The 16,611-nt window shown below is 46.8% G+C and overlaps 1 protein-coding gene across 1 annotated transcript in view; it reads right to left on the minus strand.

Moving 5' to 3' along the window:
* ADRA1D (adrenoceptor alpha 1D) overlaps positions 1-11,920 on the minus strand; it is a gene marked incomplete at both ends in the record, with an annotated part of 47,958 nt that extends 36,038 nt beyond the window's left edge. Inside the window, one exon of the mRNA XM_080613253.1 lies at positions 10,954-11,920. Within this exon, the coding sequence (XP_080469379.1) occupies positions 10,954-11,920 (967 nt within the window). The remainder of the gene's footprint in view (positions 1-10,953) is intronic.
* Between the last annotated feature and the right edge of the window lie 4,691 nt (positions 11,921-16,611).

Consider the following 16,611-nt stretch of genomic DNA (forward strand, 5'->3'; position numbering starts at 1 on the left):
AAACAAGTTTCTCTGTTATCTTTTCCTGTCTAAATGCTTTCGCAAAGATCTTTTTCATGGCAGAAGACCATAGAGCTTCAGTATAGCAAAACTGATGCTTGCATGGATCTCTTGCAGGGCTTCCTTATGTATTTTGTATTCCCACCGTGGACACATTTTGGAGGATTTACACCTTGGCTCTTAGGCTTTTCATCACCTGCAACTTTGCATTGCAACAGCCTTGTAGGGGAATGAAATCAGGAGCTCCTTAAATCAGATCAGATGAGAGAACCTCTATGATTTGCTCCAGCCCTTGACTCACTAGGGGAAATACAGATCCCATTAACTGCTGAACAGAACAGGGCCTGACTCCAGGTCCTGAACCCAAGTGGCACCAACCAACTCACATTTACACTGCTCCAGGCACACTTGTTGGTGAGATTTGTGTTTGAGACAGCTGGCTGGGGCCATTCCCTACTTGCTATCTCCTGCTGATCTTCCTTTACTGAGCACCATCAATCTACTCACTGTGAGCAATGGGAAAGTCACCTTGGACTTGTCAGGAACAGGGATTTCTCTCAACAGGAATCCCTTGCAAATGTTTTAGAATCATAGAACCAACCAGGTTGGAAAAGACCTTTAAGATCATAAAATCCAACCATTCCCAGCACTGCCAAGGCCACCACGAACCCATGGCACTGAGGGCCTCGTCTACACGGTGTGTGAACACTTCCAGGGATGGGGATTCCACCACTGCCCTGGGCAGCCTGTTTTGTGTTTTTTGGTGTTTTGTTTTGGTTTTAGATCAACTACTGGAGGGGGCAAAAATAAAAGTTGCATCTCAGGGTCCTTAATGGCTGAGTTGTGAGTTGGAAACTTCCTGTTAGGAGGAAATGCCCTTCTTTAGTGAGCTGGCAGTTGGTTTTCTGCCACCAGACCTGGTGATTTCTCTGGCTCGGCTCCAAATGCATTAGCTAAGGAGCTGTCTTAGAAAAAGGCTATTCATTAGGAGTAGCTAAAAAGCCATATCCTGTTCCAGCCATTTCAGTAAATCCATTCTTGGGCCAATTGCACCCATAGTTTAAGGTGCAGGGAGAAGTATGGTCTTCTGTGACTTTCCATGTGACAGTTTTATGCAGCACTGAAACAGGGGAAGCAGGACAGGCAGAAGTAGCTGGTGTGTTAGCAATATTGAAGAGCTACCAAGTGACCACAGGTATGCAAGTGGTGCCTCAGCTTCCCCACACAAAAATGACGATCAGAGAATAATAGAATCAACTGGAATGGAACAGACCTTTAAGCTCATCCAGTCCAACCATTGCCCCAGCACTGCCAAGGCCACCACTAACCCATGGCACTGAGGCCTCGTCTCCACGGGCTGTGAACACTTGCAGGGACGGTGACTCCAGCCCTGCCCTGGGCAGCCTGTTCCAATGCCTGAGCACCCTCTGGGGCAGGAATTGTTCCTCAGCTCCATCTGAACCTGCCCTGGTGCAGCTTGAGGCCGGTTCCTCTTGTCCACTGATGAACAGAGTTGAAACAGCTGACTCTCTTCCTGATAATATTTGTGTGTGTTCCTCTTCTTCCTATTTAACCCTGTGAACTATGGAGCTGGCACCACTGGGATAAGTTTGTCCTCAGCACACGTTGCCTGGGAAGATGGGAATGTTGCCTCTACCACTCAGTCAGGTTTCCTTCAGTCATGGTAGGTCCTCACTGTGATAGTCAATGCAACAAATCAATACCCACCAGAGACTTCATTTTTGCATTGCAGTGTTTTGGAGGAAAGAGGAGATGACGATATTTGTGGATGTGTGCTCAGGTACAGGTGCAAAGGGCTGAGAGCTCTCTGGATGGCAAGTGCTCATAAAAGCAATGCCTGCAGAAGGAAAAGCTCATCACTTATTGTTCCTAGAGGCATTTTAAAGCAAATATTTACAGCAAGTAAGGATGGCAATTAACTGCCAAATTGGAAAGTAGCTCTCCTGTGGAAGCAACTCAGCCAGCTGCTGAGCTTTAGTACTGAAGCTATTCCTCCTGAGCTACCCTCACTCCCAAATCCCAAACTCTTTCAGCTACAACCAAATGAAGAGCAGGTGGGTAAGCAAAATCAAGACCTTAAAGCATGTTTGGCTCTTGGAAACACTCTTGGGGGTTTGAGCATTAGGAGAAAGAAAGGACTGTTCTGTTCTGGGACTCAGCAAACCCTCTGTTGTGGGGTCACCTCAATGAACCTTAAGGTCTTTCCACCAGCCTTCTTAGCACCTCACAAGCCTCACTGCATCCTGAGCCTCCTGCTCTTCCTCCTCATCTCTTACTGTGCCTTCCAGATCTCCAACTCCTTTCCTTGTTCCCACATCCCAGTTCTTGCACAGAAACAAGCTACAGTGGATAAAAGGCTCCACCATAGCTGGCTGTCTCTAACCCCATGGTCAGATTCAAGAGATGTGAGGGATAAGATGACAGCACTCATCTCTAATTGAAGAGATGGGGGAGAGATGAGTGCTCTCACATACTCCACAGAGACCTTGTCTACAAGGACTTACCACCCAACAAGTGTTACATAGTAATTTAATGGATTGGATGAGCCTCATATGTGAGGTTCTCATAAAAGGTAGCATACTTGGATTACCTAAATCTTTTTTTGACAGGGTGCCTTCAGCTGATATTTTATTGTAGATCCTTTTGCATTAAAAATGGCTCAAAATAATCATTAAGTCTTAAAGCCACTGAGATACGTTGTGAAATCCATAGAAAACCCTGTGTTGATGTGGAAGTGTAAGTGTCCTCCAAAGAGGAGGATCCCTAAGCTATGAGGATGTGAGTCACTGCACTGCTCTGCTGGGGAAAATGCAAGGTTTGCTTCATGGAATGGGTGCATTTGTCTAGTAAATACAGTGATAATCCTGATGTAGCACCTCCTCTGAAGAACGAAAAGACAGCACCCTGAACTTTACATCAGCCATTTTCTCTAGGTACTGGCCCATCAGCAAGTCACTGACACCTGCACCACCATTTAACAGTCAACACATAGAAGAATAACCCACTGATTATCCTCAGAAGAGCTCTTTTGAGTTGATATGTGCAATAGATCTGCCTTGGTGACAACCCAAGAGAAGGGGAATGACTATCTCAGGGTTATGACCCCACACTTAGCTGTGCTTCATTACCACCTGACCGGGAAAAGAGGTACTTTGCTCACAGGTAGAGCAGGAAACCACATTTTCAAAGTGTAGTTAGTACAGAGGCTTTCCTGGGAAAAGCTTTGCTCAGAGATTAAAGCTGATTCACAACCTACAGAGAATTGATTGAACACAAGAAGAGTCAAGGTATCCTGTAAGGAATGATGAACAAAAACACTGCTTTGTACACTCAAAGTCAGATATCTTAGGAGTGCTTATAGAATCATAGAATCAATCAACTGGGCTGGAAAAGACCTTTGAGATCATCAAGTCCAACCATTCCCCTAGGACTTCTTAGAAATTTTATGTGTAGAAAGGATAAGGAGGTGAAGCAACTCTGGTTGGTACAAATGTCTAAACAACTCTTAGTTAGAAAACTGGATTTTTCCCTACATTTATTTTGTGCCAGAAGCTCTTTACAGCCTTGTTTTGCCCCAATACCAACCAACCAACCAACCACTGGAATATTTTGTCAACAATAACATTATTCTTTTGAGAGCTGCAGTTCAGTTGCTTTCCTATTACTGCTTGTCTGGAGATTGGTTTAACCTGTGATACAACATAGAAAACACTTGTACGTTGGCTAAGTGGGATACTATACATGTGGGTGTACCAGGAAATGTAGACCAATTAGGAAGATCACCTTATAAAAAGCAGTAAGGTCCATATGTATTCAGTGATGCTCCATATAAAAATATCCAGGGGTATTTTCCTGAATTGAATTCTTATGGAAAGAGAAATTTCAAAGAACCCCCCTGCTTTTCCAGGCAGCTCCTGTCCTCATCAGCCACTTGAGTTTAGGAGTTTAGATTAAATAGACATTGCTGCAGGCACCACTTGAGATCCCACCAGTGTCCACGGGTAGATGATTGCTGCAAATCTGGTGTGTAAACCGCGGCCCTTGTAACTGTTGATTCTGGGCTTCAGCTGTAGCAAAGATGTATTTTCTCATACAGAGGACAAATATTTTAAGAGATTTTCACGTTCTTTGCTTTGCAGTTGGGTTATGTGCTTAAAAATATCTTGTTTAACTCTACCGCTATGGTGAACATTGCTTTCTATTGAACACAGAAAACAACGTCTTGCAAGGAAGTTTTACTGTATGCTGTATAATGAAAGTGCTAAATGAACACTGAGGAACTTGCAAAGTTAAGGACTCAAAAGATTGAGTAGGTCAAAGCAAAAAATCACATTTGCAAAACTTCAGTTTCTCACATTTAAAGGGTTGAACTTCAGCATCATGCTCTATTTGTGCAGTGTCCCTGCCACATCAATTGCAAGGAGAGGTGGTGTTCAATTGAGCTTGGTTGAGCTATTCAGTATCCCCTCACAGGCCATTACGTAGCTCCACACTACAAACTCACCCGGCTCGGCTCTGCTCTGATGACAGAAGTATTTGTCTCCTCGTGGGTATCTGAAGGTACTTAGCAGAGTTATGGCCAAACATTTTGCAAACAGATATACTTTTCACATCTCTCCAAGGAGAAGGTGCTTTAGAGCCATTTTACCATCCCAACTACAAAGCAATGTCAATTCCTGAGTGCCTTGGTGTTATGGAGCGCTTCACATCCTTAAAGTTTAACTCCTATCAGTTCCAAATCCAGCTAGAAATGTGTTGGACTTTGGCAAAACTAGTCCCATATTTGACTTCACATTGGGATTCATCTCAGCTAGTTGAGATGTGTACTGTGTACCTTGGAGCTGGTGATCTGTCTTTAAAAATTTGAATTAATTACAACTAGCAAAATAGTCAGTGACTAAATAACTGCAAAATCTCATAATTAAAGTGACCCATTTTGAATTTAATGTGTATAAAAATAGTTTAAGAAGACTTAACTGTAATTTTTCTTTTACACTTACATATACGGAACTCCAGGGTTCAGGATTCAGGGCTCAGACTGTCTTCTTTCATGCACTGAGAGGACAGTGGTGCTTTTAGGGTGCAACTCATCTGACTGGCTTAGATAGTAATACTAGGATGAGATGAGCTGCAGCCTCAGAATACCTCTTTTTTAGTGTTGATAATGTAGAAAACTGAAGAGCAGTTGGCTGAAGACCATATTGTGTTGGCACCCAATGCCAGGAGCTGTCTTGACATTGGAGAAGATGGGAACAGTGTGGAAATGAGCAGTGCAGGGGACTGCAGAGTAGCAGAAATATCCATCAGATACCATCAGGTCATTGCTTTTAAAGGTCTTCCTCAGCAATCTCAATTTTGCTAAACTGCCCGTTCTTGATAACACCTCAGAAAGGTGCTTTCTGCACAGAAGTTGGCCATATTGGGCCACCTTTGTCCAATTCTTGTCCTGTCCTGATATAAAGCAGCCCCCAACCATGAAGGAATAAAATGTCAGATCTTTGCTCTGACACATGGTACTAACAGAGGTTTTTAAACTCAAGCACTTTTTATTAGGAACCAACCACCACGTTTTTCCCTGTCACCTTTCTCAGCTGTGTCTGTCTCATTTTGTTTCATATTTGGCAGAACAAATTCAGCCAGTTACAAAAACACAGAATGGAAAATGTTACCTGATAGATAACATTTGGCACCAGAACTAGCACTTTGTTCTAGAAGGGTCCCCTAATGTTCATAGGTACTATCAGCCCTACCTAGAATATAACACTGTAATGACCTGATTGATCCTGACTGGTCAATTGGAAGATAGTTCGTGTTGCTTTCCCAAGGAAATACAATCCTCTTCAGAAGAGCCTTGAACAAAAGTGTTGTATTTACTGATTAAAATGAACAAACTTCTAATTAAAACCCTACAGGTAGCATGGAGCATTTACACCCTTACTTGCTAACATGACACAGTTGCTATTACTTTGTTCATGCTGTTTGTTGTAGTAAAAGCCATTTAGAACCAAGCTGGTAACAAGAGATTAAACAACCACCTTGCGCGATCGTACCAAAGAGCATCCCCACCCTTCTACTCAATCTTAGTGACATCTCATTAACCAGATTAACAGAATTAATGAGCAAATATTTATCCAAATATACATTAATGGAGATAGATCAGGCTAATTAAAATATCTTTCCCAGAATAGCCAGGACAAAGTTTTCTGTGTACAAATATAACAAAACCATCAGGCGCAGCTCAATATAGATGCATTTAATGTTATATGGTGTATTTTGGTACTGGTTCCAAAACTCTTGTTGAGAGGTTTTATAGCTTTTTGCCCATGGAACCACAGTGGTTTTGAGTTTTTCAGATCTATTTTTTTCCTGTTTATGATACATCCATTATAGCAACTGTGTCCAGATGCGTCAGGATAACATAAAATGATATAAAAACAGACATTTGGCTTTAAATAGATTTATTTGGTAGTGTGGTGGGTGGACTGGAAGCAGAGCAATCCCGTGCATAGGTCATGGGAGATCTGGGTTCTATTCCCAGTCACTTCAGTGAATCACTGCATTACTTTGCCAGGCAAACGCATATGTTCAGACCTGGGTGCCCAAATCATTATTTGACATCCAGAAAGCTGTATCTCTTGTAACAGCAGAAAACTACTAAAACCTTCCATCTGTCTCTGGCCTTCTACACAGGGTAATGGGTAGGAAGGGAACCACATGCACTCATTTGGGCTCCAAATGACCATTTTTTGCTGGCTATTTCCAAGAACACATAGATTGTTTCCCTGTTGTTTTGTGCTCTGGCGGTTTCTGCACTAGGGCACGAGAAGTGAATCAACGCCATTAAATGCTTTAGCTACTTAATTTACTCTCAGACTTGTTATCCATGTGCCTACTTGGAATTCTTTCCTGTGCCCTTCTGCAGGAAGTCAATATGTTCTCCCCGGAAAGAAACCCAGGTTGCTTTTCCATGGTAATATCTCTAGACAGATGCAATCAGAGTAGGGGAGTCCCAGCCAGGTCTCCTGTGCCTGGACTATTCCTCCAGTGCTACTCCTATGCCGTGTCCACATGCATCCCTGCTATCGTGCCCTAAGAATGACATTCTTTCAGGCTGCAACACAAGCCTAATGTTATCGCTGACACTCTGAACTGGAAAAGAAGAAGAAATCACATTTGAGAGCTGCTAAGCAACACTATCATTTGCCTTGGAAAGAAATGGGCTTGCCTTCACTGCAGTGCTTTAAGAACAGTCTTGGAAAACAGATCAGGAATGCTTTGAGGCCAAATGATCTTTCCATAAGAAATGGAAAATCCATCCCATCCCCATTTTTAAAGGAAGTAGGTATATTGAGGACTTTTAGACTTTCTCATTAGGTTGTGCTCTACTGCACACACAGCACAAGACATAACCCACACAAGAGTTATGAGAGTAATTAGTATTCCATCTCTTGTTGAACAACCAGCTGCTTAAAGAGTCTCATTAGCCACAGAAACAGTTAATTGTGTTAAAAGTCCTGGTGATGGCATCCTGTGCTTGGAGACGAGTTTCACAAACCCGAGAGTGAGCTAAATTATTCAGCTGATCAATAGACTGTAGAGGTATTGAGGGGTTTGGGCTGATGTAAAGCATCTTTGTAGATTATTTAAGCATAAAGAAAAGGCTGACCATGTTTGACACATACATAGGTCCTGTTATTTAAAATTATTGCTTATTGCATCTTCTCAACCATGATGTGGTAAATATTACTCCTGTGTAACTGATAGCATCATAGATTAATAGAATCATAGAATCCCAGACTGGTTTGGATTGGAAAAGACCTTTAAAGCTCATTCAGTTCCAACCCCTGCCACAGGCAGGGACCCCTTCCACTGGAGCAGCTTGCTCCAAGCCCCTGTGTCCAACCTGGCCTTGAACACTGCCAGGGATGGGGCAACCACAGCTTCTCTGGGCACCCTGTGCCAGCGCCTCAGCACCCTCACAGGGAAGAGCTTCTTCCTTATATCTCACCTGAACTTCCTCTGTTTCAGTTTGAACCCGTTACCCCTTGTCCTGTCACTACAGTCCCTGATGAAGAGTCCATCCCCAGCATCCTTGTAGCCCCCTTCAGACACTGGAAGGTGCTCTGAGGTCTCCGTGCAGCCTTCCAGAATAGTTTCCAACATAGTGGAAACTATCCTGCAGAGATGTGTGCATACACACACAGACATCGGTGACGGAGCCAGCACTGAAGTTTCTCATTGCTAAGTCAATGCTAAGTAGAGCTGCGAGTCTTTTTCCAGCTGATTTACTTATCCCTAACAAATTTCACCAGTCAACGGCATCACTGACAACTTCTTGCAATAGAAAAGAGTCAAAACATTTTGGTATTTTCGTAAGAAAATAGATCACTTGTTTAATTCTCATGTGACAATTCAGTCTGGCACGTATCTGAGTGCTCATTGTTTAATAAACTGCCATTGAAACAGTGCTTCACTTCAATTGAAAGTGATTTGTGCTCCTCACAAGTGTTCCATTTTCGTTTTAAATGTGTATCAATATCACTTCCACTTGGCTCCAAATTGTTTCACGTAAGTTTGTTTAAAAGGCAAGTGAAAAAGCCATTATACTTAACCATTTACTACCTGCTTTTCAAGCAGAATTGACTCCATCATGATTCAGGTTCTGGATTTACAGTGAACTTTGCTGAGTTCTCTGCCTCCTGAGCTTTAACATCAGAGATTAAACCTTGCAGAAGCCTCCTAAAGAGCATTGAGTGATTCTTGGGTTTGAATAGGAAACTGCAATTAGTAAAAAGGGGGTGAAATCAATGGCAGCATATTTCATAGTCATAAAATAAATGAACATTTGCTCTGTTTATATTACACATATAATAGAGCAGGAAGTAAAGATCAAAGCCATGTTTATAAAGGACTTGGCAAGTTGTGTGCTTGGAGAAAGAGAATGGGTTCATACTTAGAGTGTTTAAAGTGTGAGGTTTGGATTTTAGGTGGTGTAAACCAGGGTATCTCCTTTTATTCCAGTGCGAGGGCTGTGATTTACATCAGTGGAGAAGCTGGTTCAAGGGTTTCGAGGGAAAACAGATATGGTAAAACAAAGTATTTTTCCTACTGAAAAGCATTCACTTGTGTTTGTTTTCTATTTCTAAGTATTGGTAATAAATCAGAGGATCGGGATCCCGATTCCCAGCTTCATTCACTGTATAAAGGTGCGAATGATGTTCGGAGCTGGTTCCTGCCCTGGCCAAGGAGGCAAGTATCAGACTGGGGCTGCCCACTGAGCTCTGCTTTCAGGCACTGGCATCTCCCTGAGCCCTGCAATTCCCAGACTATTTGCAGGCTACAAAACCCCCCCAATGCACCTGATCAATGAAAGAGAAACTGAGGCACAGCCAGACGGGATAATTCATCTTGTAGTGAGAGAAGTTCACTGCAGGCTCCCTGCCTGAGTTATACCAGAACTCCCATCGTCACAGCAGCAGCTTCACCCCTATGGAGAGCTGACATAAACTCACAAATGCCACCCTTATCCCGAGAGAGAGACTGAAGCACAGAGGCACAAGGCAGCAACATGGTGATACCAGACACCCACAGCCCTCATCCACCACCCCAGGGACACCTCAGCTCCCAAAGAACCATAGCTCCTGGTGAGCTATCCCACTGGGGATTGAATGGCCTCAGTTAGGTGTCTAACACCCTTGGGCTCCAGCTGCCCCCAGGGAGGCAGCTGCAAAAGCTGGAGGGAGAGCAAAACTTCAGCAGGGCCGAATCTATGCTCGTGGTGCTGTTTCCATTGACTTCAGAGGCAGCTTCAAGAGGATGTGCAGTTTGCCTGGCTGCAGAGTTAAGTTGGACACAAGTCCCAAGGGGGCTGTGGGACCCATAGGTCCCACCCAGCAGATGGAGTGATGGATCCCTCTGCTTTGCTGAGCTCTGTGCAGAGCCCAGCATCAATATTCAGGTCATATTAACCTCTTTTCCCCTGCCCTAGGTTTAGCTGCTCCACTCCAGAGGGTTAATTAGGTACCCGTGAGTTGGGTGCCTGTTAATAGATGAGGTGGTGATGAAGAGCACCGGCTTTCCTGCATTTCATGGGCCATGGGTAGCACTGATGCTGAAAGGGGACATTGTGTTGGCCATCACAGCTCCCCAGCGGGCTCTGTGCCTGCTCGTCCTCCTCTGCACGCAGGGAGCTGCATCCTTTCACCAGAGTGCACTTCAGAGCACAACCCATCGGGCAACCCCAAATGAGCACCCGGTGACATGGGCACCATGGCAGGGCTAGGAGCTGAGGGCACAACTCCTGAGGGAGGTGAATCAGCCCTGGGGGATCACCCAGGGCCATCAACCGTGTAGATAAGACCTGGTCCTGCTCCAGGTCCCTGCACAGCACTGGCATCCTGAGAAGTCAGTGAGCCTTATGCTTCAGACTCTGACATGCTCCTTGAGGGGATCAAACCTCACTCATGTGCAACAGCATCACCAATTCCCAATGGAACTGGAAATGGAATGGAACTGGGACCACGGAGGCGTAGTCAGGTGCACTTCCCTAAACTAGGACAAAGTGAGGCTGGGAGAAAGGATGGTGAAGCTGTTTTGGAGACCATTGTGCCATAATTCCAGCCTGTTTGAAACAGAGCTGCTTCCTCCTTTGCCTGGACTCTGTTAATTAAGCTGCTGAGTGCAGAATGAATTAATTAAACCAATTATTGTGCTGCTATTTTATTCGTTTGCTATTTACTTTGATTGATTATATGGCTCTGATTAATAAATATTGAGTAAGTGTTAATTAATTGAGTTAATTCATTGCTGGTTTATTCACCTACCAGTTATCTCCCTGCAATGAGTTGTGTCCTGAAAGTTTGTCCCACTGAGCAGGTCCCCAGGGGCTCAGCCATGGGCAGTGGGGCTGGGATAGGGGATAGCATCACTTACCAAAAGGCAGGATGAAGAAGAAGGGGAACCAGCAGAGGATGAAAACACCCACGACAATGGCGAGAGTCTTGGCTGCTTTCTTCTCCCGGGAGAACTTGAGGAGCCGGACAGAGAGGGAGCTCCTCAAGTTGTGCCCCTTGCTCCGGGTGCTGGAGACAGGCTCCTCCAGGACGCTGCGGCAGTGGATGCGCAGTACCACCTCCATGGATTTATTCCTCTCCTTCTTGACCCCTGCTTCCAAGCTCCGGGTGGTCCGCCTGGCCACCACGTAGATCCTGAAGTACATCACCAGGATGACCATGAGGGGCAAGTAGAAGGAGAAGAGGGATGAGAACAGGGCATAACCCGGCTCCTCCGTGATGCTACAGATGCTCTCATCCGGCGGTGGCGGCTCCTTCCATCCCAGCAGTGGCCCGATGGAGATGACCATGGAGGAGAGCCAGACCACCACGAGGATGATCCCCGCCTTCTTCTCGGTCATGATTGTGGGATACTTGAGGGAGTACTTGACACCGATGTACCTGTCCACGGAGATGATGCACAGGCTCATGATAGAGGCAGAGCAGCACAGCACATCCACCGCTGCCCAGATGTTGCAGAAGATGCGCCCAAACACCCAGAAGCCCAACACCTCCAAAGTGGCCGAGAAGGGCAGCACGGTGGTGCTGAGCAGCAGGTCGGCGATGGCCAGGTTGACGATGAAGTAGTTGGTGACCGTCTGCAGGTGCCGGTTACAAGCCACCGAGAGGATGACGAGGATGTTCCCCACGATGGCCGAGAGGATGAAGACAGCCAAGAAGACCCCGACTCCCACCGCCTGCACATCCAAGGCGAAAGTCAACGTGGTGCCGTTGCCCTCGGAGGTCTCCTCCCCTTGCAGCCCCCAGGACCGGTTGGCACCGCTCTGGCTGCCTTGTTCCGTCCTGTTCCCACTCAAGCTTCCATTGCTCAGCTCGGGGAAAGTCATTGTAGAAAACGTCCGGGCTCCATGGAGAGCGAGGAGAAAGCGATGCCGAGGCGCAGCCCCCCCGGCATGATCCCCGCAGCCCCCTCCGAGACTCGCTCAGCACCCTCGGTGGGGCAAGGCTGGATCCCCGCAGCCGGGACGGAGGGATGGAGGGAAGCGGGATGCGCTGCTCCGAGCCTCCCACCGCTGCCCAGCTCCCGCTCCCCTCCGCCGGCTCCGGCTGCAGCTCAGCCCCTCCGCCGGCCCGCCCGGGGGGGCAGCGAGCACGGTGCCCCCCCGCTGCCCTCGCATGCTCCGGGGGGCTGCGCCCTGCGGCTCCGCTGCTCTGCGCGTTCAACGGGGAGAGCTCCGGGAGCGGCGAGGGGACGGGCCGGTGGGGGGGAACGGGAGCCCCGCGTCAGGTGCCGGAGGAGGAGGAGGAAGAGGAGGAGGAGGAGGAAGAAGAGAGGGCGGTAGCAGCGCTGCTCTGTGGGACGAGGCGAGCCCGGGGCAGGGTGAAGCCGGCGGCAAAGCAGACCCAGCATGAAGGGCGTAAAGCGAGATGGTGGGAGGAGCAGGGAGGCACTTGGGGGGCAGGACCCACTCGTGGGGGGTTGGGACCACTGTGAGAGGCGTAGGAGCGCACGGGATTGGGGAAGGAGCACAAGATGAGGGCGACCGGGATGCACTTGTGGGTTAGACACCCATTCCATGGGAGAAGGGACCCCAGGCACCCATTAGTCGGGGGGGTTTCAGGCAGCACTGGGGTGCAGACACGTCGGGGGGAGGCTGGGGGTACCGCAATAGAGGCACCCGCCGTCGCCAGGGGGCAGCAGAGCGCAGGGTTTGCCCTGTGGGCCCCGGTCCCTCCCTGTTCCCGGGGGTGCTGGAGCTGCGCTGAAGCGGGGTTCACTTTCGCATGAAGACCACCCCTGCCCTGGACCACGGCTGCAGCATCCCACCAGGAGGATGCTCTGCAAGGCTGGAAGGTCCCCCCCCAAGAAACAGCATCCCACCAGGAGGATGCTTTCCAAGGATAGAAGGTCCCCCCAGCCCCAGCATCCCATTAGCAGGATGCTCTGCAAGGCTGGAAGGTCCTCTCCAGCCCCATGATCCCACCAGGAGGATGCTCTGCAAGACTGGCATGTGCCCCTAGCCCTATGATCCCCCTAGGAGGGGTGCTCTGCAGGGCTGGCAGGTCTCCTTTCTTGCCTTGCATCCAGGGCTTCCAGCAAGCATCCTTCCCCTGCTAACCCTGGTCCTCCCATCCTTCCACTCGAGCCCAATAACCTGTCTGGGGCTGCAAACAGAGGCTGCCCATCACTAGTTCCCCCCAAAAGCAGAAGTGACAGTCAGCATCCTGCACTCAGATACAGTGTGTGATCTGCAGCTTCCATGTCTGTGACTTAACCCTGCTGCAACACTAGGAAGCGGCAGCTTGTGTTTAAAACGTATAGGCACAGATTTCTGGCTAATTTAAAGAGGGTTGTTTTGTTTTCCCACTGATAAAAGCAGATCCTGTTTACATTGGTTTCCTCCCGCTGGCCCTGCTCTCCTGCCTCCATACATTGCGATGGGGACTGACCCCAGTGTTGAACGGGGGCTCTCCCTCGGCTCCTTTCTACTGTACACAGGAAATATTTCCTTGGAGTGTGTTTATCCATAATTTGTCAACTTTTCTCTCTCAAAATATGATTTTAAGGGGAAGGCCAAGTGGACAGTAGAGTGATTTAAATCACTGCTGCTCTGTCAGAGAATAGATCTGTTGATTCACTGGCTATGACAGTAGACAAAAAGATATAATAGCATATTTATTCCCTCATTTTCCTTGACAATCATTGCAGGAAATGACACATTTTTGATCCTCCTTAGTTCTTTCATGCATTTTCTCTTCCTTTAGATTTCACCCTCCTTCCTGGAGCTGGGGTTTTGACCCCGCTGGGAACAAACATGATAGAGCAACTGGAAAATACAAGCAAAAAAGAGCAAATACTGTGCAAGTGATAGCTCAAAAGGATGGTTTTGCTTTAAAAAACCCCTTTAATTTCTTTTTTAATGTGAATTAAAGCCCAAACAACCAACACCTGAGGTCAAATTAGTCATTTTCCCTCTGTTTTGCTGAAAACATGTCAACCCCCAAAATGAAGTATCGTTTCTTACTGGGATGCTAAACTCAGCATGGGATGATCTCAACCCATGGAATTTTGTAGCTGTATCTTTGCAGCTACACAGATTGCTGTCTAGATAAATATATCTCATCTAATCTATCCAGTGACATGCAGAGATAAAGAAAACATGTGCCTTTCTGCAACATTAAGGCTGGACTGAACTTCTCACGTACAGCGGGATTTTAACCACCTTTTTGGTCAGAGAAGAAAGGTTTCTCCCAAATGACATGATAGGAAATGCCATTAGGGTGAAGATTGAATCTGCCCTGCATCTTGCCCTCTTTGGATGAGCTCTTCTCTCCTCACCTCTTTGAAGACAACTTGCCCATGCTTCTGAGAGGGTTGGGCTGGTGTGGGTGCAGGGTTGGCATGGGATGCTGGTACGTCATCATCATCTCATCTATCCCATACATGCATCTCATGTATGTGTGGGCAAGATTGCCACCTTGAATGCAGCTGATGGACCTGCCCCAACCATGCATAAAACCTCTGAAATTGCATGGATGCCTTTCCCCTCCCAGCCAGGGCAGGAGAGAGCATGTCCCATGTCATCGCTGCAGCTCAGCTTGCGAATATCAACTCATTAAGATCCGGTTACCTCATTGCTTTCCATCTGTCTCTTGTTTCTGTCTAAACCAGGGCTATTATGGTTAATTGAAACTAATGAGGAGCAGGTTTATGCTAATGCACTTAAACCCAAACAGAAGTGTTTGGGTAGGTCTGCATGGAGGAACTGAAGGGCTTGAAGTAAATACACATGGAGATCTACAAGCCCGTGGGACTTTGCCAATCCTTTCACATGAAGAAGATGAGGGGTGATGGGCACAAGTTACTCCTGGGGAGATCCCAACTGGACACAAGAGGAAAACGTTTCACAATAAGAACCAGCCATTGGAATAATCTCCACAGGGAAATGGTGGATACCCCAGTGTTGGACACTGTTAAGATCAGGCTGGACAGGGTGCTGGGCAATCTAGCCTAGGTCATGCTTTGCCTAGAAAGGCAGGACCAGATGATCCTTGAGGTGAGACCGCATCTGGAATATTGTGTCCAGTTCTGGGCCCCTCAGTTCAAGAAGGACAGGGACCTGCTGGAGAGAGTCCAGTGCAGAGCAACAAAGATGATTAAGGGAGTGGAGCATCTCCCTTATGAGGAAAGGCTGAGGGAGCTGGGTCTCTATAGTTTGGAGAAGAGGAGACTGTGGGGGAACCTTATTAGTGTATATAAATATATAAAGGGGGAGTGTCACGAGGATGGAGCCAGGCTCTTCTCAACGGCAAACAATGATAGGACAAGGGGTAATGGGTACAAACTGGAACACAAGAGGTTCCACTTAAACTTGAGAAGAAACTTCTTCTCAGTGAGGGTGACGGAACACTGGAACAGGCTGCCCAGGGGGGTTGTGGAGTCTCCTTCTCTGGAGACATTCAAAACCCGCCTGGACACATTCCTGTGTAACCTTATCTAGGTGTTCCTGCTCTGGCAGGGGGATTGGACTAGATGATCTTTTGAGGTCCCTTCCAATCTCTAACATACTGTGATACTGTGTGATACTGTGAGGTCCCTTCCAACCTGGGATTTTAGGTTTATATGATTTAATCTGTGGGCTTGAGGTGGAAGGAGGTGCAGCTCTTTCCTCCCTGTTCTTACCTTTTGGGCAGAGGTTATCCTAGGGCTTGGGTACTGCCATATAGTGACGGGAGCAAGGCTCTTTAAATAAAGACACCTGCTGAACAGTGTTTGTCATTGGGGTTATGGGAGGAGTGGTGAAGTGAGTTTAAGTTGTTCTCCTTTGCTGGTGTTGTGATGATGCTATTTTGACTTTGGTGCAGGGAATTCTTTGATGTAAATGAGCTTTGTGATGAATGATGAATGTGTGCTTTAATGGTATTGTTGTAGTGCTGCAATTTTATTTGGAGTCTAGGAAAAAACAGGCTACACCGAATGCTTATTTCTTAATTAATGAGGTGAGAAGGATAAGGAGAGGAAATAGTTTATATTAGCTGATGGATGAAAGGGGAAAGGAAAGAATAGAATAGAATGGCGTTAAACAAGGTGGCATCTTCCAGGCCATCAGCAGTCAGTGCCTATTGATATGCATGGGCAGTTCAGGAGGAGCAAACCTCCACCCCAAGTCTCAGACACGGCTTAGTACAGCGGACAGGAGCCAAGGAAAGAGGCCGTACTTTCGGTGTGCGAGGAGAATTGCTCTGAGTGCCATGCTGATATCTGGGAAGCCAGTGCAGGTGGGATGAGCAGATAGAACAAATAGATAAGTGTGGTTTATTGGGCTGGTTGGACATGTTTGTTATTTCAGTGGGATTGTTGACGTGTTCAAAATGAAGCATTCCTCAGGGATGTTCTTTGTTTTGGTCTTTAACTCTGTTAAGAGCCATATAATAAAATGCTTCAATACCAAGAACATTTTAGATTAAAACACTTTTTAACATGGGGGGAATGAACAAAACATAATGCACATTACTTGGGAAGTCACTAACAGATTTAGCAATTAGCAGAACAATTGCTAATGACGATGTCAAAAGA

This window comes from Psittacula echo, assembly GCF_963264785.1.
Source record: "Psittacula echo genome assembly, chromosome: 1".
NCBI lineage: Eukaryota > Metazoa > Chordata > Aves > Psittaciformes > Psittacidae > Psittacula > Psittacula echo.